Below are 22,096 nucleotides of genomic sequence, written 5' to 3'. Positions count from 1 at the left end.
TGATGCCACACTAAACACAGCCTCATTTTACTTTTTCTCCTTTTCCACTTCCAAAATGGAACAACCATCTCCAAACAGTGAATCTCAGGTGACAGAGAGCCACAGATGCAGCATAGTAATGTTTCTCCTTTTGTACCATGCAGCTCCTACCTTAAATACAAGAACAAATCTATTTATTTGTTTGTTTGTTTGTTTATTTTTGCTGCATTTATGAAAATCATAGTTTACTTCAATGGTGTGGGCAGAACAAATCACTCTGGAAAATGCTGCAGCAGTACAGTCTGCTGTTCAGCAGTAGGTCAGGTCTGCACCTCTCAGAGGCCCAGAGCACAGTGTTTGGGCCATAGTTAAAGGAAATTTAAGCAATGTTAGTACTCTGACTCTCCTGAACTGCTCTGGGGAGTGCAGCGGTCTCATATAACTTCCCAGGGTGCAGCATGCAGCACTACTCAATTTTTCTGTAAAGTACTGCATGGCGCACTTCTACTAAACCATGTCTTCCCTTCGTATACCTCTGCAGCAGGATTTTCTCAAAGCAGTACTGGAAAACAGTAGTAACTCTTTTTGTGACAATGGGAGAGCTCTCTCAGATAGAGCCCATGCTTCAGTGTCCATTCATGTTGTTCTGACTCCTCTACTTTGGAAAAAAAAAAAAGGGGAAAAGTTCTTAATCTTCCAGCACATACACATTATAAACTCATGACTATACCAGTGCAGTAAGAATAACACTCTCCCCAATAACCACTCTGTCATCGAACAGCTGGTAATGACAGAAAGACAAAAATACTGCCCAAATCCCACCCATGCAGCAAGAGTCATTGTTCCCAACTGTATGGCTTCATAAGGGCCTCGAGACTGTTAGCATGTAATTGAAGTAATTATGTATTGAATGCAACAGGAAACAGATGTCTTCTTTTGAGATAATTACAAATAGCATTTTCCAAAGGCTCCAAATGCCACTCCCAAAAGTACTGAGGTCACTTACATGAACTTCAAAGTTTCACTCAGCTTAATTAACAGATTCAATGAGGTTCAATTTGTGGAGAAAAGGGTAAATTTAGGGTGATAAAGATGCCTTTAATCAATAGTTTCAATTACGTCATTTTATAAGATTTAAGCATATTTTTATGAAGTTAATTTATAGCCAGCTCTCCACAATAGAGTAGTTTCTGGTATGTGTTACTTGCAAGTCCTAAAGTAATGGCTAACATGCAACATTAATTTACAGCATTCAGCAAAAGTGAGAGTTAATACAATGTAAAGTCAGAGCCACATTCATAAGGAAAATATTTTGCTGTTTGGACATTGAAACCTTTCACTTCCATTTATAATTGGTTGGTGAGTTCTAAATAAGGATAAAGGGATTATTCTCCATCCTTTCACTGTAGAACCTCAGCCTTCACTTCATAGGAAAACATTTAATGTTGTATTTTCTAAAATAATACTAAAATAAATTGAATTAATTTTACTTTTGTGGGCAAGGCCTTAACAATAATCTGCTCAAAATCTCACAGGCTTAAAGGGCTTCTTGTCTAGGTCTAATGGCAGCAGTAGCAACAAGTGTGAGTCAACCCAGAAAATGGTAATTTCCTGTCAAGAGTCCTCCAACAAATGTCGCTTTTATATCTGGCAAAGATCACTAGGCCCCAGTGTTTTGAGTTCAGCTTAAGCACTCTTCATTAAACCGGATGTAGAGTGTGAAAGGTGATTCAGGCAGCATGGGCAGGCATCCGCCCAGATGGCTCTGCTTTGGACACTCCAACAAGGCTGAATAGATGCTTCATTGGGTGAGTTAATAGTCAGGCAGGGGCCAACGAGTACTTTAAAAATATTGTCTTTCAATAGTCTCTTCACTATGGGGAAAAAGAAGCCACTGAGTCATTTGTGATTCGCTGACCTACCATTACAAAACTTTCCATCTTGCATTCAGTCATAACAGAATTTATTGTAAAATACTGGATATTTAGAGTCCATGTTATTTTCAAGCAATTCTTCTTTTTGCATTCATGACACATTCATAAACACAGCTGCATCGGGTGTGCTCGATGAAAAGGAAAAGCAGCACACTGTATCCTGTCCCCTCATGCAGAGCCATTCCCCTGCCTTCTCAGTAAGCCTAAGCATGGCCTCTGGGCTGCACATTGGAGAAGGAAGATCTTTCTTTTTTGGTGCATCCTGAAGTTCATTCTGGGAGCCAAGATTTCATTTGCTCACTGGCACAAGTTTTGTGGTTCTAAATGACCAAAAAGACATAATGTGGCTTCCCCACATACTGCTGTGTACAACAAGGGAACCCACCACAATATTCCCAGAGTTCATTCTCTTCTTCTTGATGATAGCTGAATGTTTTTGCAGTTTACAAATTTTCAAATAGCAAATTATCCTGGCTGAAGACGGACTTGTCTTGGTGTTTCTGGGGATATGAAAGCATGTAATTCCCCTGTTAGAAGTCACAATCTTAATTTCAAAACCTCAAAGGAAAATTGCACTGAGTCAGGATGGCAAAGGCTTCTGGTATGGTTAACAACAGAATAGATCAATTATCTCACTGTGAAGAAGACAAGAGAGAATCACTGGTGTATTATGGCAGAAGTCTAGGGTAACCATGTTGCAAGTACACTCTTTAGTACAAGAATCTACAGTGATTTCATGCATAGATCAATGGGTAATAAAGGCAAAGACCACTATAACTGGTATCAAGTAAAACACTACTGAAGACAAGGAAGAAAGTTTTTAGCTTGGGCCACATATTGTTTCAAAGCTTCAGTTTCATTGTTGCTGGTCATTGGAAGTTCTCATCTTCAGTGAAAGTTTTTGGAAAGCCAAAAAGTCTGAAGACTTGATTTTCCTTCAAAGGAATATAAGGCTTTTTACACTCATTATGTAAGCTCTGCTGAACTTTTCCTACTGAAAAAACTTTTAGTGAAGATGAAAGTTCTAAATTTCCATCTTCACTGATGGGGTGAAGATGGAAATTTAGATGGTGTTGTATAGACCCGTTGTCAGTGTTGCCAGGACAGGTTATTCTGGCAGCTGGAATAGCAGAACAGTGTTGAAATGTCAATGTTCCAGGGTGGTGCTGCAGTTTAACACCCCGTTTCAGCAGCTGGATGGCACAGGTAGATCCAGCCTGTGTGGTGATGGGAAGTACAGGCTAGATAACACCTTTGATGTCTTCCCTCTCATCTGCCTACTGGCTTGTCTCCCCAGGACACGCAGGGATGTGCTAAATCACTAACTACAGTATGTTTGTCAAAAAGTCTTCTTTTACTCCTCTCTAGTTAGGAGTGGCCAGCATGTGGCTCAGAGCTGCCTGAGGCTTGTGAGCTGTTCAAATCCGTTTGCCAAGGCTGGCTTGCCTTCCTGGCTGTGGTCTGAAGGGAGACAGCACAAACTCCTCATGGAGACACTGCTGCAATTGCCTTGGGCTTATGTAACAGTTGCTTATGCAACTGATTAACCCCGGGCCCATCCACAGTGGGGTAATGTAATGAGAACCCCTGGGAATCTCTGCTACCTCCCCTCCTAGGAACACCTACTCCAGCTCTTCTCTCCATAGCCTCCAAAATATGAGGAAGGGGTTTTTCAGCCATAGAAAGCTTTGGCATATGCAGCTTGCAAGGTTTGTAAGTATCAGAAGTGATAGTCCTGCTTTGGCATGCAACTTTCTAGTTAAAGAAATACCAGAGTCTCGAACACCCCAAGATATGGAAATTTTAAATGTGACACTTTTTTGCAGAGAAGGTATAAAGATGTAAAATGTAGAAGCTCTGAAGATATAAGGCTGGCCAAGAGTAACAGGGATCCTCACCATCTCTGTGATGCACACGGATAACAGGGGGACAAAACAGGGAGAGCTATTCTTCAGACACAGCACACAGATGATCTGCTCCTGCAGGACAGGCAATAAGATAAATACATGCTAAGCAAGCCCTCATAAGTACAATTTACTTTCTGTTGCTGGGCAGCCTGTGGCTATAGAGGGCAAAAGCTGTTCTGTTTTCCTTCCTATCTCGTACTTCTTTAGTGGAAGCCATTTGTCAAACTTTGATTTCTGGTTTCCAAGTGTCACTGTGAACAGCTGGGGACTAGAAAGATTCTCCTCCTGCCTGCCTCTTTCCCCAAGTTCTCCAATTAGCTGCTGGGTCTGGGGCCAGACCACACAGTTTTCCTGAAGAAACTGTCAGGATGTCTTGCGAACACTTTAAAGGGAAGGCACCTTCCCAGAAATAAAGATTCTTTTGCTCCTCTCCCTCAAAACTTACTTGAGTGAGGAAGAGTTGGGACATTTTATTTTCTGATTTTTAGTAAATAGCAAGTTTTTTTGAGTAAAAGTGGGAGAAAAAAAATTAAATTAATTAAATATATTTTTCTCCTCCCAGATACACCTAGCACTTGGATAAATTAACTCAATATTTTAAATCAGTGACTGTTTTCCAAGACATTCCCTGAAACTTTGGTTTACAGCAGACAATGGTTATCTTATATTTCACCTTCAGTATGATACCTTGTTGTTGGAGCTGCTAATTCATATGATTTTGGCTTTTCTAAACACAAAATTGTGACACCACCAGCCCTTATTTTAAAATGAAGTATGTGGCAGATGATTCTTCAATTTCATTTTTGTTTTAAATTCTAGTACCCCTTCAATGGCCCAACATCAAGAATGGAGCCCTGTTTGATGAGCAGTACTCCCAGGCTGCACCCCACACCAGTGACTCCGCGCTGGCCAGAGGTCCCAGCTGCCAACTCCTGCTACACGAGCTCCTCCATGCACTCCACGAGATACGGCAATTCCAGTGACATGTACACGCCCTTGACAACACGCAGGAATTCTGAGTATGAGCACATGCAACACTTTCCCGGCTTCGCCTACATCAACGGGGAAGCCACTACAGGCTGGGCTAAATGAAGATGACTGGTATCAGCTGAGCCCACACACTTATAAGAGTTACAGAAGCTTCATGCCATGTGGGACTTTCCATGGACATTCTTCAAGGGAGGTGAAAATGGAAAAGATCCTGGGCAGATAAATGTAGTTCTTAATGTGGGCAGATTACAGATCAGTATGACTGAATGTTCCTGTAGCCGAAAAATACTTTTGTGCTGTTCTAGACCACTTTTTGGGCCGATTGGTGCCTTTTTTAATTCTGGGCCAACCCTGCGTGCTCTCAGTTTGAGTGAGCCAGTTTTACCCCCTCTCTTATTCACAAATGTTAATGAGTCTTAAAAAAAAGAGTTCTGAAACAGGACCTATTTATAATTTGAATTAAAGACAGGAAATTTGCCCTCAGCAAAACTCCATCATTTGTTCTTCTTTTAAGCTCTTAATCTATTCCTTAAAAACCATTCTGCCAAGTCATCACTTACCCATATCAATTCCTCTATCTGGTTCCTTAAAAGGACACGTGTTGCTGTAGGTTTCAGTTTACACCTAACTTTGTATATTGATGCACCTTTCTGTTGATCCAGTAAGTTTGATCTTTACAAAAAAGAGGACATGTAGCATTGAATTATACACTGCCTTAAGTTGACTGTTGTTCTTATTATATATGTATTTGTGTTGAGTTTGCACAATCTGGAAAAATCTAACTTCTCTGGTCAGTAATGACAAGGTAAGAAGGGACTTGGGGACTGGGAAGATTTTGGATTCAGAGCCACATATGTTAAATATGATGATATGAAGCAATTATATAAAGAAAATGACAAAGCAAACATGATTATTTGCTTAATTATCTATTGACAGGTATGAAGCTGTTCTCTCAATTCCTTCACGTGGTGATAATTCTCTATACGTCTACAAAAGCAAAATTCAAAGCTGTGCCTTTGAAGTTATTCTGTACTGTGTATGTGTGGAAAAATGTATTGTATTTTGGGGAGAATTTTTCTTAGACATTTTCCTTCAGATTTGTAGCTATTTGTGAGTTTTTGTTAGTTTTTATTAACATAGCTTTTTCTTCTGTATTATAAAACACACCAAGCAATTATGGTGGACCTATTACCCTATGGGTAAGAAATAAATAAATGGAAATATGACAACAGGCATTTTAGTAGTTGTTTTGTAAATAAAATCTTTGATAGCACTCAGAGTGACAATAACCATGTTTATGTCTAAAATTGGCATAAGTGTTATTTGTACAGTTGTGCAAGCTATATGAGGGATTTTCACACCCAAATAAAGCTCTTGAAAGTAAATAGATGCCAGTTAAATTTACTTAAATACAAAAATTTCTACAAGCTGAAGACCTTAAAAAAAAGTTAGATGTCATCATGCTTTTATCCAAGGAAGGACTCCAGAACAGGTACAACTCGTGGCAAATGGGTGATACATCTACACTTGCTTGATGGACTGGTGATCATGACCTGCCAAGGTCCCTCCAAGGACCAGATGCCTTGGGTGAGATGTCTGTGGGTAGGACTGACCAGTAACTCAAGGCTGGATCTTTGGAAGGATCAGGATGGTGGTGAGCCTAAGCACCTCTCAAGGGAAGCTTAGAAGCACTTATTCTATTTTTTATAGTAAATTTTTTAAACCAAAAGAAGCCTAATCCCCATTGACTGAGAAAGAAGAGAAAATGAGTCTATTTTAGCATACAGATATTCCATATCCTTCAACACCTTTGGGGACAACTCTGTTACCCTGATTTCAAGAGCTCAGGCAGACTCAGTTCAGGGAGAAGGAGGGATATTGGACACAGTGTGACACCCAGAAATAATAAAACCTTTCTGAGTGGAGAACTGCAACATCCTGGGTGTCTTGGGGGAGGAAATTCTGACCAACAGCAGCATCACAAAGCTGCTCATAAAAAATCGCCAAGAACATCAACAATCAGACAGGGCTTGTAAAGTCTTTTGCAAAAAAGCCTCTACAGTCTTTTTTCTTTTTTTTTTTTTTTTAATTAATTTAGAAACTTGTGTTGATGCCTCAGGAGTGGGAATGTGCACTTCCAACTATCATTGAACTGCTTCCTGATGAAGGCTTTGACGTTTAAAGTAGACATTCATGGGGGGCAGCGTACAGATTGGTGGAACAGAGGCCACCTCCTGCATGAGTAGAGCTGCGAGGTAAACCAGGACTCATCCTGGGCCACAGCAGCTTTCAGGTCACAGGCTGTACACCAGGCTGGGGAGTGCAACAGCTCAGGAGAGCACCAAAACCTCTGGGTAGAATGTCTGGTGAGGGGCATGAATGTCTTAAATCACCCCAGTACAAACTGCCAAACCTCCCGAGTCAGAGTCTGCAGGCTGTTATTTAATTCTTTCCCTTGACCATGCAAACTAAAAGTTGGGTTTTCTTGCCTAGCCATGCATTTATGTGCATATAAAGTAAATATGTGACTATGCAAACATTGCTGATGAAACTTTTATACCACATTCCGAAATATTCAATCTCAACTGCAGTTTCTCTTCTGTTATTATTTTCCTATTTTCTTCTTTCTCTTTCTTCTCTTTCCTCTCTTTTTTCTATTATTTCTCTTTTCCTTTTCCCTTTTCCCTTTTTTTTTTTAAATTTCTTGCTTACATTCTCTTTTTTCCTAACAACAAATACACATTTTTATAAAGATGTGATCTTTTTAATGGGCTAAGACATATAACAAATAATAGATATATATACAGTAGAATAGAAACTAATATACATTACAGCATAACTGACATAACACAGTTACTATTTTTAAATAGATACACACACAGAGACATATATATATATATATATGTGTGTGTGTGTATATGTATGTATGTGTCCCAATAAAAATCCATTACAATTCTTCAAGATTTTTCATTACCAGGTAGAAAAAAGACTCAGCGGGGGAAGAGCAGTGAGAACTCCATTCACTAGCATGAATCCTGTTTTTGTCAGGCTACCTCTTGCTGCTAAGGTCACTACTCTTTGACAAAAATGGCCTCTGACCTCCCCAACCCCACAATTCTGTTGTGACTGACCCTGAAACCCATGAAATTCAGGGGCAGACATTGCTTTGGAAGGTTTAGATAAAGCTGACTAACATGGGAAGGGCTCATGGTATGCACCCATCTGAAAAGGTCTGGCAGTCCTTTGGTAGAAGATGCAATTTATTCTGTCCTTCTCTTTCACTGAAATCCTAATCCTTCATATGCTACATAAAGTGGAAACTAAAACACGCTGATGATGAATAACAATGTGCCTTTAAAGTGCAGTAACAGTTTCCTAATCTGGATTTTTCAAGTTTTGTAATTTAAAAAAAAAAAAAAAAAAGGCTATGTACAAGTAAAATGAGTGTTTTGCTGTGCTGTGAAGTAAATCTAAGCAGGCTTATAGTTCATTACAGAGTTGTAAATCTAACAAACAAAAGACTCTTTTCATTTTCTCTCCAAAGCTCCATTAGTTTACAGATGGATCTGACTCAGAAGAAATGGCTGCACACTGGATGGCTGGATTTTGTTACTCCTTGCAGTCCAGTGACTGTGCTGTTCTGCATTTATATCTGGTTTTGTGGCAAGGAACCCCTAAGGAGGAAATTCAAGTTCTGGTTTTGGTCTGTCTTAAACACTGCAGACATGCACCGTCACATCTGACCACCTCTGGGCCCTGTCCCTCTGCAGCTGCAACCTCGCTGGCACTTCCCGCTATGGAACCGGTCATTTGTGAGATGGAAGGTTTCTCTTTCTCACGGATTCCTGAACTGAAGGAATAAAGATTTCAAGGGGAGACCGGCCACAGCTCCGTGTGAACATGTTTGGGGGTGGTGGGGGGCGGTTTGTTAACTTCAATATATAATTTTCTGCTATCTCGACAATTAATTTCGATTATAGGGCACCTTGAGTATGAAAATATTGTGTATGCACCTTCCCCTCCTGCTACCTCCTGAACAAAACGCAGAATTTTCGTGTACCACCATTGCTCTGGTGGGTTAGACTTGAGACTAGTTTTGCTGGCAGATGCTGTGGCGAAGCCCCGGTTCACGGAACACACACAGACTGAGCCCGCGGTGGGAGCCCAAAGGCTTAAGCCTAAAAGCTTAAGAAACAGCGGCCAGCCCCGGTTGTGTCAGCCCTTCGCCTTGTGACTGACTCGGTGCGCACAGGGCAGGTCGCAGAGAGCACGCAATCGGCCTGAGGAGGAGGGAGGGAAGTGCCGGGCAGTGCCCTGTGCCGCCGAGCGTCCCGAGAGCGCTACCGCCGCTCTCCCCGGTGGGAGCCCTCGGCGCCGCGGGCACGGACTGCAGCACCCATCGTGCCCCGCGGCAACAAAGCACGGCACACCCCGCCGCCCGCCGCGCCGTTGGGCATGCTGGGAGATGGAGTCCTCTCTCCGCAACGGCCCGCTGGCGGGACGACAGCCAATAGGAGGGCTCGGGGGTGCGCGCCGCCGGCCTCTCCACCAATGGCGCGCGGACGCTGCCTGCCAGTCCGGGCGGCTTCCGCGGGGAGCGTCGGGCGCGTCAGGGGGCGCGGGGTGCGGCGCGCGGGCGGGGCGCGGCCGCTGCCGGCGGCGCCGGGCGGGACGGGACGGGACGGCCGGGCATGGAGCCGGGCGCGGAGCCGGGCCCGGAGCTGGGCGTGGTGCTGGAGGCCGTGGAGGGGTGCGGCGGCGGCGCCGAAGCGGTGGAGCGCGTCCTGGCATGGTACAACGAGGAGGTAACGGGTCCCATCCCCCTCCCCTCTGCGCCGCTCCTGTGTCGCCGTGTCGCCGCCCCGCCCGCCATCGGCAGCGCCGCCAGCATCGTCCTGGTCCCCCCCCCGGGCTGGGCTCTGCAGCGGGTCCCCAGCACTCACCGCTTCACCGCCATGCCCCCTGCCCCCCGCAGCCCCTGCCCGGCCCAGCCTCCCGCCCCTCCCGTGCTCTCCCCGCCCGCAGGCCGCGAGGGCACCGCGGCATTGCCGGGGCGGAGAGCCGGGGCAGGGGCTGGAGGAAAGCAGACTTCCAGGGGAGCACAAAGCCCATTGCCAGGCTCGGGCCCCGGCACCTTCGGTCTTGCGTTCTGCGCGCCCAGTGGGTAGTGTGGGTTATCGGTGATCGGCTGTGAAAGGAGCTGGTCGATAGCGTTCATTTGCGTCACAAGTCTTTTAACCTACGTATACCGCTAGGCAGGGGCCGGACAGAAGAACACCGAAGTCTCTTGGTACCCGCTCACCTGCCTCAGGTGCTGCCCTTTGTGTGCAGCCCTTTGTCACCGGGAATGGAGAGGGCTTTCCATCGACTGGACAGCGACCGTGTCAGTGTGCAGGGGCAGGGTGTGTGTGTGAAATGGGCTGACAGACCCCGCTTCATTTTTCTGCGTTTCTGGCCAAGCAAAGCGAAAGGGGAAGACAGCTTAGAGCAGGTTGAGGTTTCAATGCTGGCAGGCATGAAAAAGTAGTAAGGGTCTACTGCTTTTGCAGTCTGATATGGGTATGTTCAGTCAAGAAGTGAAGGGGTGTCCTGCTGATGTAGGGAGGTGAAAACAGATGTTGAGTGAATCTTATATTTTTTCCTCCCCTCTTCTGATAGGAGCATTTTGACACTTAGGTTGTAGTAGAGCAGTACAGTCCATTCTGAAAGATTATGTCTCAACCCATCAGGTGTCTGCCCTTTGTACAGGTGCTTGTGTGACTGGTGCACAAGTCTCTAAACCTGGTACTGACTCAGAGTTTGGCTTTGGCTGTAATTTAAATGCAGTCGTGTTGAACTAATTATTGATTGAAATTTAGGAATCTGTTACAGGAACGAACATTCAGATCTTTAGTTAAATTTCATAGTTTTGTGATTAGGAGAGAAGCCAAATGAATGTGGATGTGATGTGGGTATTCTTCAGCCTCTAAGAGGTGTCTTGAAATTTACTATCTTAAGTGCAATATGTTTTACACCTAACAATGGCAATAACTGATTTCTTCACTCAAACTTGGGCTTGTAGAAGAACTGTGAGTAACAGTCTTGGCATAGGCTGTCTTTGTGCAGGTGAAATTCAAAGGTAGAGATTGATGCAGCTGCAGGGCACTTTATCTGAAGGATTGGTAGATCAGGAGTTCATGGACACATCTGTTTTAACTTGCTGACCTGTGAGGTACAGAGGAAGGATTCTGACTGAAGGAACCTTTTGTCTCTGTCGTTACTCTTCAAAATGACCCCGTGTTAAATGTGTTCTGTCAAAAAGCATGCACAAGTATTATTTCTTAATTTTGCTGTACTGGATTTTATGCCTTTTCAGCAGCTTTCCCAGATGAATTATTTAGGCTTGAGTTAAATCCTCAAGGACAGAGTGAGAGCTTGTGCACCTTCTGTTCTGACATTTCAAGTATTTGCATGAAGTCTTGGAGTTAAGTATGTAGCTAAATACTTCTTTTGGAGTGGGTGAGAAACTTTAATGCTGTCTCAGTATGACATTGCTCTTACTGCATTTCTTGTTCAGACTTTTTAATCATATTTCCTCTGTATCTTTTTTGTACCCTTTGTTACTGTCATTTTGTCTACGGGCCAGCAAAAACTGGGCAGAGTACTCCAGGTTCCAGAGCTTTAGGTTTCCTTAGTTTTTTTCCAAATAACAAATTAAATATTAATTGAAAAGAAAGGCTGGATCAAATGTAGTTCCAAGATGCAGGTGCCTATAGAATAACCATAATGAGAGAAATTAATAGGTCTTTTGGTTCTTCTCTGTGCTTCCCATTTGCAGTGATTATTCCAAATCTCTGTTCCTCTACTGCTTAGGTTTGTTCTCACTACATTGCTTTTGTAAACTTGCAAAGTGTTCATGTGCAAGCATAAAGGTTGCATTCTCTTGGTCAATTGCTCATCATTCAGTGCTCACCTGTGTTTGATTGGCTTGTTCCTGAACTCCTGTGGTCCAGTTGGGAGCCCTGTAAGAGAGAGGAAGGGATAATTTTCCTGCTGTTGAGAGAGGAGGGGAATGATTTTCCTAACATCCTCAAGGCTGTAACTGATGTTGGTAACCTTTGGTGGTCCAAGGCCTTTCTGTGTAATTGTGAGCTTGGGTTATGAAAGGTAAGAAGGCCCATGAATGTGCTACAGAAAGTCACTTTTGTTTTCCAGTCATTTGCATGATGTAGCGAGTTGCATGTTAGAAGTAGAAATTGAGATTTTTATTTGTTTGGAAGCTGTTCATCATGCTTGATCATTTGGATTGGAAGTTCTAAAATGTTGAGAGAACTGTCTGGTATTAGTGCTGTTTTCTTTGTCTGATTAGTAATATTTCACTAATAGCATTCTTCAAGGTGCTAACATAGAACTAGTCCCAACTGCTATTTGAAGCATTTAATAAAAAATAAGGACTTGTAATTAGACCATGTCTATCTTTCATTTAACTGTACTAGAGAAACAAATACCTTGGTAAGGTGTTTTGGAAGCTGCTAGAACACAGAAACTGGTAGTTTTTGTAGCAAGGCTTATTTGATTTGTACTACTTGTTTTCTGGCCAAGATGTGTGGTGGTTCTGGTTTGGAACAGTCAGAGCAGGTAAAAGCTTGTAAGCAAGATCTGCTTGGAGAAGAATCTGGGTAATGAGGTATGTATAAAACACACAAGGCAATCTCTTATCAACCCTGTCAAGTGCCATGTGTGAGGTGGTTGACTCGCATCCCACAGATAGAAGCTTGCTCCGCACCAGTAGTAATTGTGAAACTCTTCATTGGAGTCAATTACTGAAGCTTTTGCTGTTGGGGAGGATGGGAAAAGGAGGGCATGATTGTAGCCTCATTATTTGAGGCTGGACCAGACTCCTGGAGTATTGAGTAGTTTTGCAAGTATTGCATCCTCAGCAGCTGCTGTGCATGTAACAAACACAAACTCTTGTCTTTACTTACAGAATCGGGCCACTTTCAGATTTGACCCTGCAGATGAAGACAAAAGAAAGGTGAGTAAAATAGCTCAACAGCTGCATACCTCAATGTAGAAGTTAAGAGTAAATGCAGTCTCTTAACTTAGCTGCCATTGTGAAATGGTGCAAGCAGTGAGTATAAAGTTATATATAAATTGCTGCTTCTTCAGTCCAAGAGGCATGACAACTACACATTCCCTTTTTTTTTTTTTTCTGAAAGAGAAATTCCCCTAGCAAAGCCCCCAGTCTTGAAGGAAAGTAGTTACAAAAAAGCCTGTAAATGATTTTGCTGGGTATGGATTTGAGATGAGGTGGAGGAAGAAGTGTAAAGATACTCTTCTATATCTACTGAGGTAAAATTTTGCCATAGATTTTTCAATTTTCTCTCTTTTCAACAGGTAACAATATGACAGATGTATTTCTTGTCTTTGTGAGATGCTTAAAGAACACTAGGGATTAAGATGAAGGGATAAGTACAGAAGAAAGCTATTAAGCTGTAAGGAAGACAGGGTTGCAGAAGCCTATTATTCCAAAGGTGGCTGTAATCAGTGAGATGTGGTATATGCATGTCAGGTGTCAAAGCTGGGAAATGTGAATTGAGCTGTCCAGGTGTAGCAGGGCTTAACACATCCCTTGGGATCCATCCACAGCCTTGCATTTAAAGCCTGGACATGGAATTTTTTTATTTTTTCCTGCTGTTATTTTTAGGGTGTAATATATAATAACAAGCCCTTTCCTTTCTGTTGTGTAATTAGCTTTGGGGCTGATTTGCATATTTATTCAGAAAATGTTCATTAGTGAATGAGGCTGTATCTTTCTGCTATTTCTGGAATAAACTCAAAGCTTGAAATCAGAATTGCAAGGTTCCTACAAGGATAGCTTGTCTGAAATTGGGTTCACATTGTTTCATTCCATGATCTTATGCTAAATCTAAATATTTTAAGGTGGTGGTTTTTTTTTTTTTCTGGTAGAAATGGATGGGATGATAAGTCTGTCAGTCTTTTGCATTTGCAAACCCAACAGTTGCTTGTAGTGTAATCTTCAGTTGCAATTCCTTGTTACACAGAGGACTCAAAGACCTCTTAGCTTTGCTTTATCTGTGGCTTTACTGGAAGCTGACGCTCAGTGATGTGGTGATGGACTGTGTGTGTCCCTTCTGATCTGTAGAAGAACTCAGCTGGGATCTGGACTTGGCTTCTTACCTCTGTTCCCTCACTATCCCTCCCATCCCTTTTTACACTGTGCTTGAGCAAACGTCTAGTCTGAAAAATTGACTGCCAACTGCAGAACACAGGAAAGGAGAAAAGAGCAGAAGCCAAATTGGCAAAAGCCAAATAAAGACAATGAGTTTGGAGAGGTAAATGTAAGTTACGAAGTATAAGGATCTTTTTTTAAGCAACCCATACACACCAGTGACATGCTGAAACTACAAAAGATAGAAAGGCCAAAACTATGGCTTGACTAGAAGCTGGTTAATTGGACTGAGTAAATTGTTCTGCAGTGGTATATGACTATCAAGGCATGATGCTTTTAGGCTATAACCTAACTAAATCAGCAGTGAGTTTGTGATACTGAATTCCAGGAGGAAAGTAGGTTGTGTCCTCTACAAGACAGGAAGAGAGGTAATGCTATCAAGCTTGTCTATCTGAACATAGCTACAGGACTGTAATACATCACAGGGTGATAAAAACACAAGATTGTAATGTGAGCTGTCCTTGTATTTGTCCTGGTTGTTTAATGATGTATGTGTCTGCCTTGGCCTATCTGTGGTGAGTGTTCTGGATATAAATCAGATGGCAATCTATGTTGTAGTGTAAGATCCACTCAGATAACAGGCACATCAAGTCAGTACCAATCCTTCTTAACTTGTTATATACTAATAAAAATATGAATTTATGGAAGCCTGTTTCCAGTTTCTGTGTGTAAACAGTATAGAAATTGCCAACCAGAAGTAAATGTGTTTTGGAATACCAGCTGAAATAAAGGCAGTGGTGTTGTTTCTGAGGAGCTTTAATGAGCTTTTAGAAGTCTAAAATATTTACCTCAAGCAGTCAGGAAGTTTTTGATGGTATTTTGCTCGAAAGAGTTGAGTCTTCAGAACTGCAACACTTCACAGCACCATGGCATGGTTGAGACCAACACCTGGTTCTTTAGGTCTGTTCTAAAATACAGTCCAGAAGAGTGATGTCTATTCATTTGACCAGGCAGTCACCTTGGAGAGAGTTGTCAGGTGTAGTATCTCCCTCTCTGTGGCACAGCAGGTGCTTCAGCTCAAGCTCACGTGCTAATACAAAAAGGAAAGGGTTTTTTGGACCACTTGATCCTTATTTAATAGCTTTGCTCTCCATTATTTATACTTCGTTGGAGCCAAATACTGCTTCTGAAGTAGCAACACATTTGTACTGTTTACAGACTTCAGATGGTAAGAAAATTACAGCACTGTGTGTGCCCTGGAAATGTCTGTCAGCACTGCGTGCCCAGTTGGTCATAGAATTCCACAGCTGTAAGTTGCCATGGCACCATTTGCTATGAAATAACAGATGAAGTAAATCTGTCCAAGATGGCAAGTAAAGCTTTTTAATTTGGATGAAGGCACTGAGTTTTCAAGAGGAAGGGGAAAAAAGGGAAGCAGTAGCCAAATGTAAGAATATAACTTATAAGCCATATCCTTACCTGACATGACTGAACTATTTCCTCTTCAGCTCCATACCTTTCTGTCTGCTTCACCTTTTGTAGTACTTGCAGCATCTGGTTTCTGCTGTATTAGGTCCAGCTTACTGTGTTGGGTCTCTTAATAGAAATCTTCATAATTTGAGACCAGTGTTCTTGAGTTATTGTCTAGGTTTGATTTGAACATGATGGAAAATTCAGTGGGAAGAAAATCACCCAAAACAGTCTTTCCCCTTGCATCACTGGGTGATTTCAAGGTGTTGAAATAGCTGGTAGTAAATGTCATATCAAATGTATTGTGGGGCCTTCCCTACCAGTTAAATTCATGATGTGGGGAGATTATCTAAGTCTATGGACAGTACCATATTTTACCTCTGGAAGGAGTGAAGTATGTTGATGCTGTCACACTCTAAATCTTAGAAGAACCACATTCATAAGTTAATGCTGTTGATGCTGTGATGCTTCAGGGAGGTCTGAAGGTTCCTGCAGCACCAAGGCACAGTTTTTCTCCTCCCAGTAAGTATGGGGTAAGCTTTTAAAGTCTATTAGTGAATGTCCTGTAACAATATTAAGCTCAGGTCTCCTGTGGGCACGCTGTGTGGTGTCTTAGTTGCTGTTACTGTTCTGACTTCACCAAAACTCCTTAAGGGAGTACCAGTCTGTAAGAGGAAAAAAGTACTTAGTATCCTCTATTAATACTGAGCATTTGTTCTAATTCCCTCTGGTCCTGCCCATTCCCATCCAGCATTTTTCAGCTTTTACTGAAACCTCTTAAGGTTCATGAAACCCATCTCTCCTTTTAACATCCTCCTTTCACCATGGGGTTACAGAGGATAAAAGTTGTTCTCCCTCTCCCTGTCTGCTGAGGTGAGCAGGGGCTGCTGTGAGTGCAGCTACACAGGATTTCACCTTTCTGTGACTCTGAAGCAAGTTTTTAATCCACCAGTTCTGATAATAGGGATTGCTCGGTGTGCTCCTCACCTCACCTGCAGAACTGTCCTGCTCTTACGTGTTCAGACCTTCAGCTTGGAGCTGTGCCATATCAGAGCTGGCAGGCTCCTGCCAGAGAGCCAGCCTCCTGCTGTCAGTGCCGGCTCAACGATGAAGTGCTCAAAATAAAGCACGCTGAATCCTCGAGGAATGCAAGTATACACCTTCCCTCCCCACCCACCTCTGTCCACAAAGACCAGGCAAAAATTTGGCACAGTCTTCTCAGGGGAGGTTATCTAATTGTCCTGTTATTCAGCAAAGTTGATGATAAATGTTGTCTTGACTTCCAGAGAAATGAAAGTTGTAACTAACATTTCAAATATTCTTGGGCTTACTTTCTCACTGCCATGGATGCTTAGTTCTGAAACCTAATAGACACATAAGCACAGAAACTGAAGAGTTGTGCTCCCCTTTCCATCCCCTCCCTCCAGCCTAATCAGCCTGTGAACAAAGGTAGTGGAAGATAATGGAATTAAAGAAATTATATTGGCCCAAAGTCACACAGGAGGTCTGTGGCTGAGCAAGGAAGAAAACACAGGTCTCTTGTGTCTCAGGAGAGGTCTTTTTCTACTGGGCTGTAGAAAAACGGGCTGCGTTGCTTCTTAGCATCGAGGCTTTATGCTTTCAAGATAAAGGACCAGAATAGGTTAATAGTTTTGTCAAAACAAGATGACAAATGGGTTTTTCTGGCCTTCCTGTTTTAACACAAAATTTAATACTACAGCATAAAGAAAAGGAATGGTATGTATTGTTCTGTATTAATCTTACTATTAGCACAAATGCTGAGAAATCTTGAATTTCAGAGAAATTAATGGATTTTACAATAAGAAAAAGTTAAAAGTAGAAACTACCTTGAGTCTGTGAAAAAGTATATGAAAAACATTGCTTGCTGTAGTATGATGAAAGTCAAAATGTTATCTGGATGTTGAAAAGATAGAACACCAAATAAAGAAATGTTAAAATCTTGCAGTGACCTAAACGGTAGCAACAAAGGCCCTGAAACTGGAACAACCATCATATGTGTTGTGAAAGGGGGAGGTACCTTCCTGTCTGAATTTTCACTTGCTTTCATTTCCAACCACATAAATGAAATCTGTGCCCCTTAGTTTATGCCATGCTAATGGCCTACAGGGTGGTAGAAAGAGCACCACCTAAAGAAAATGAAAAACATAATAATGTTGTTGTGGTCACATCTCTTCCTGTTTCTCTTCTCTCTGTGCATCATTTCCCTTGTACCATCAACGCCAAAACAGAAAATGTGCTGTATGGCCTTTGGTTTTAATTGTCTCCAAGGCAATTTCCTAATAGGGTGAGTCTCTCCATGGATAGCTCTGCAATTATAATCAGATACTCTAGCTTTTTCTGAGCTGCTGATGGCTCTTGGGATCAGCCAGCAGTATTTCACTGTCACAGATACCCTAACTGATTGCTGCTTCCTCTAAAATCACTCTTGATGGCTCACTGGGTCTTAACACCAGAGAATTTGTTAGCAGTTAAGTTATAATCAGGCTGCTAAGTCTCAAAAAAAATCAATTCTATTTAATATCTATCTTTAGTACAACCATTCAGAGTTAAGACTCTTCTAGTGCTGCATTTCACTATGATTTGAAGCCAAGAGATGATTTTGTATTTTTTAATTAAATTGCATGTCATTTACTGTATGGAGGGAAGGTTAGACTTCCACCTCTCATAGCAAGTCAGCAGGAGGTTGTTGCCCTTTGGCATCCCTCCTGCAGTGCTTTTGACATTTTCCAGTGACACTTTCATAACAGCAGGTGGGTAAAAGTTATGGGAAAAGAAATAAGTCAGAATTTGAGTGGCTTGGTCTCTTTGTAATCAAATAAGTGTTCAGAATTTGGATAAACTGTTACAGACCACCTTGTAGTAGCTGTTACCAACAAGGAAGACAATAACTGCTGAGTCTATTTGAAAAGTGCTTAAACACAGAATAAACTAGCATTTTTCTGAAGTTCTGTGAGCTGTCTGTTCAGTTGTGTGTTATTCCTCAGAACTAAACAGACTCCACACTTCAGCTTGCAAAGCAGAGTTAATTGTATGGAAAGCTCTCAGCTATAGAAAGTGAAGTCTTGTAAGAAGTTGAGCTGTGACTAGGTAATTTGTGGATCTAGACTGGTCATTTTTTGTTTTGGGCATTTTTAAAAACACTTCAAAGCTGCCACCTTCAGAAACATTTAGTGCAGGTCTAGCATACCACGCTTAAATCAGGGAGTTGTGTAGTTCTGTGTGAGCAACATTAGGTTAGTGGTGAAGAACTCTGTACTTAAGTATCTTTTGCCAGCCACAGAAAGTACCTATATGCCTGTACAAGTGGTCACATGTGGGGTTTTTAGTTCTGTAGTGTCTCTAATATTCTGATAACAGATTGCTCATGTTGCATATGTGATAAGAGATGGGGCTCATTCCTTGTTTTCAAACTTACTGGATTAGTCTAGTCAGGGCTGTGGAAATGCAGTCAAGACCTTGATTGTCTGGGTGGTGCTTTTGGGTGGGCTTAACCCCAGGACAAGCATCCTAGAAATCATATTGTGAGTTTCGCTTTTTGACTTTGTTTACACATTTTCTTTTAATGTTGTTGAAGATAAAAGAAAGCAAGTTTAAGTCTTGGGTTGTTTGCTCCCATATTCTTCTGGAGTGTCTGTTCTAGATGTATTTTAGATTTAATGTTTGTTCTTGGTTTTGGTTTTTTTTTTTTTTTTTTACTTTAATTGTAAGTCATCACAGTAATAATATTGGCTTATATGTCCCAAGTGGAACCTTTGTTTTGAACTTTGTGTCAGGGTCATGGGCTTCTGTGCTCCTCACCTTTTCATTGTGGTGGTGATAGTGAAAGTGGAATTCCAGAGACCATTCACCAAGAACCATCTTATACTTTACTAGTATTCCTATGCTTTTTGTAATAATTTCCTTGACACAGACTGCCCGAGATCACAATATGAATTTTGGGTCCTAAGTAGACTTCTGCACCAGGGCTCTTCCACTCAGTGACTGCTCTGGCTTCTTCAGTAATTTATTCATGTTGATGGTCAAGATACCAAGCTAGGGGGGAGAGGAGCATGGAGGAACTGTGTCCTAGGAGGTACAGTGCAGTTTGTACTGTATTGGGAACTTCTTTGTGACTATACTTCTGGTTCTAGTACCCATGAGTAGTTGTGTTGTCTTGAGCATAAGGATAAGGCATAAAAACCCACTGGAGCCCTCTCACATCAAGCAATCTCTTCTGGCCTCTTTTTTCTCCCCTTTGATTGATTGATTGTCCATTTCTCTCTTACAAAAGGTAATGCTTCTGTAATTCATATGTTACAGTTCTGACATGCAGATTATTGGAGTGTTATATTTTCTCATGCTGTATTTATGTGTTTATTTACCTCTTCAGTCCTGTTGGTATAAGGAATCTCTGAACTATTTTGACATCAAGAACAATCTTTGTTGATAAAGCAGCAGCTTTGCTGGTTTGGTAGAACTGCTACAGTCTGCCTTCAAGGAAAACTGCATTATGTTTCTGTGTCAGAGGTGTTATTTCTGAGAGTCATACTTAAAATGGGAGGAGTCTGTCAATTAGGTCGAAGAGGCCACACAACTTACAGCTGTTACCAAACATGGAGTATTAATCCTTGCATGTTAAGTAGCAGTTATTTTGGTTTCTTTTTCTCCCAGCCTCCTGACCGAAACAACCTTAAGGTAAAATTGTGCAGATGCTGTAGGTGTGACTGTTTTACTTGGACATAGTTTTGCTTTCGCTTCTCTCTAGCTTTGTTATTCTTCTGGAGTTTTTAGTCCTGATACTGTAACTGGCAGTGGTGGGTAACAGCTGCCATTTTGGCTTAATGCTTCTGCAAATGTTGATGTATTTGGATTGTGTCCATGAGGAAAGCTGCTTTTGGTGCTCTCTGGAGGCCTTTGGTAAAGTACATATTTTGAAGCGCTACTATGGAATACCTAGTTTCTCGAGTCAAATAAAACCTCAAAAGTTATATGGAAGCTTTACAAAGTAGTTTCTTATTGCCACCAATATTTTTACACTAAAACTGTTCCCTTTTTCTTTGTTGTGTTTGCCTAGAAACTGTGTGAGGGAATTCTGAACATCCTTGAAAAAGACACAAAAACTTCATGTCAAGTTGCCTGCCTGGAGGCCCTCCGGATTCTCTCCAGGGACAAGAAGGTTTTAGTGCCTGTAACCACAAAGAGGAACATGCAGATCCTTATGAAACTAGCAAAGCTGGACACTGTGGAAGATCCACTGGAGAGAGTATCTGAATTTCCTGTGATAGTAGAAGCCTTAAAATGCCTCTGTAACATAATTTTTAATAGTTCAGTTGCACAGAAGCTCAGTTTGGAACTGAATCTTGCAGCAATGCTCTGCAATCTTCTGCAGAAATGTAAGGACCGGCAGCTTGTTGATGACATTAAATGCTTTGATTTGCGTCTCCTCTTCCTCTTGTCACTTCTGCACACAGATATTAGAGCACAGTTGCGTCAGGAGCTACAAGGAGTGCAGGTTTTGACTCAGGCTTTGGAGAGTTCCCTGAGTGTAAGATGGACAGAAGAATATAAGGCAGCAGAAGATCGTGACAGGCCTCCTCTATCTTTGCAAGAGACAGATTGTGCCATTGAGGCACTAAAGGCTCTATTTAATGTAACACTTGACAGTTGGAATGTCCACAGCAAGGTAAGGCTTAGCCAAAGTGCTTTTCTCAATTGATTTTGTTTAGCCTGCAAGAACCAATGGGTAGATACACAGGAGGCAATTGTTCCTGTTATGACTTGGGCAGAAAATCTTATCTGTACATTTTCTGTGTGTTGGGAGAACTGCTTGGCTTGCCTAATGCAAGTTAAAACTGTAAAAAATACTATTTCATAAAAGTTTTAGATTTCCAAAAGAAAATAAGTGTTGTTCACTAATAATTAGCTGGCAAGGAAAAACTTCTTTGTCTAAGTGTACCAGATGGCTGCATCTCTGGAGGTTGTGGACTACGGCAATAGGGCAATAGATAGAGCTGAGAGAACTCGCTAGTTTTTCTCTGTTGCATGACAAGTACATCAACTCTCATTTTTAACAAATAGCTCTGATAAAAGAGTGTTACTGTTGTTAATCTTTGTCCCATCCTCCCAACACCAGTTTTGGACTTAAACATTATCTTTTAAGAGGAGATCAAGTACAAGAACCAAATACACTTCCATTGTTATGTCCTATTCATAAAGTTTATCTTGGTTTGTTTTCGTTACTATGTCAGATCTTTTTTTCCTTTGATAAATATGCTTTCTATGTGTTGCATCCTTAAATTTATAAACAGGAATTACAAGGTAACTTTGCTGAATAACCTGAGTCTGTGCTAAAGCAGGGGAATTATACAGGCAACCTTTCTTTTTAGTCCACATCATAGTCTCTAGAACAGTGTTATTTACTTTTCACTGGACACGGTGAATATGCAGCATATAAGGCTGATCAAAATTCTGCAGTTGTTAAAACTTGCAAGTAATTGTTCTCTTTAGTGCATTGGGCTAAACAGCAAACCAGACATTAATTACAACTTTAAGGAATGCAAAACTTGTGCAAAGTTGAAAGTTTATTCCTTGCTTTAATGTCTCAAGGATATGCTGAGTAAGAAATCCTGAAATTTAAGATTTAG

The 22,096-nt window shown here is 41.7% G+C and overlaps 2 protein-coding genes and 1 long non-coding RNA gene across 7 annotated transcripts in view; 2 read left to right on the top strand and 1 right to left on the bottom strand.

Annotated features, from left to right (window-relative positions):
• Positions 1-6,154, top strand: part of RFX4 (regulatory factor X4) — an 86,594-nt gene extending 80,440 nt beyond the window's left edge. For all 3 annotated transcript variants that reach the window (XM_053977826.1, XM_053977825.1, XM_053977827.1), the window contains one exon: positions 4,640-6,154. In XM_053977826.1, coding sequence (XP_053833801.1) covers positions 4,640-4,912 — 273 coding nt within the window. In that variant the 3' untranslated portion in view covers positions 4,913-6,154. The remainder of the gene's footprint in view (positions 1-4,639) is intronic.
• A 3,329-nt stretch (positions 6,155-9,483) lies between these two features.
• The window catches only part of RIC8B (RIC8 guanine nucleotide exchange factor B), a 31,991-nt gene continuing 19,378 nt past the window's right edge, over positions 9,484-22,096 (top strand). The window contains exons 1-3 of one of the 2 annotated variants that reach the window (XM_053978011.1): positions 9,484-9,615; positions 12,777-12,824; positions 20,527-21,135. In XM_053978011.1, coding sequence (XP_053833986.1) covers positions 9,502-9,615; positions 12,777-12,824; positions 20,527-21,135 — 771 coding nt within the window. In that variant the 5' untranslated portion in view covers positions 9,484-9,501. The remainder of the gene's footprint in view (positions 9,616-12,776; positions 12,825-20,526; positions 21,136-22,096) is intronic. The other variant, XM_053978012.1, reaches the window with a different exon arrangement.
• Positions 11,351-15,245, bottom strand: LOC128807545 (uncharacterized). 2 transcript variants are annotated; one of them, XR_008437183.1, is made up of 4 exons: positions 14,831-15,245; positions 12,775-12,801; positions 11,763-11,811; positions 11,351-11,559 (listed from the first exon to the last, which is right to left on the bottom strand). It is a non-coding gene; the product is annotated as an uncharacterized LOC128807545 (long non-coding RNA). The 2 variants fall into 2 exon arrangements; XR_008437182.1 differs by lacking the exon at positions 12,775-12,801.

The sequence above is a fragment of the Vidua macroura genome, chromosome 5 (assembly GCF_024509145.1).
Source record: "Vidua macroura isolate BioBank_ID:100142 chromosome 5, ASM2450914v1, whole genome shotgun sequence".
Taxonomy (NCBI): Eukaryota; Metazoa; Chordata; class Aves; order Passeriformes; family Viduidae; genus Vidua; species Vidua macroura.
The sequence above is the reverse complement of the archived record's forward strand: the minus strand, read 5'-3'. Positions and strand labels throughout refer to the sequence as shown.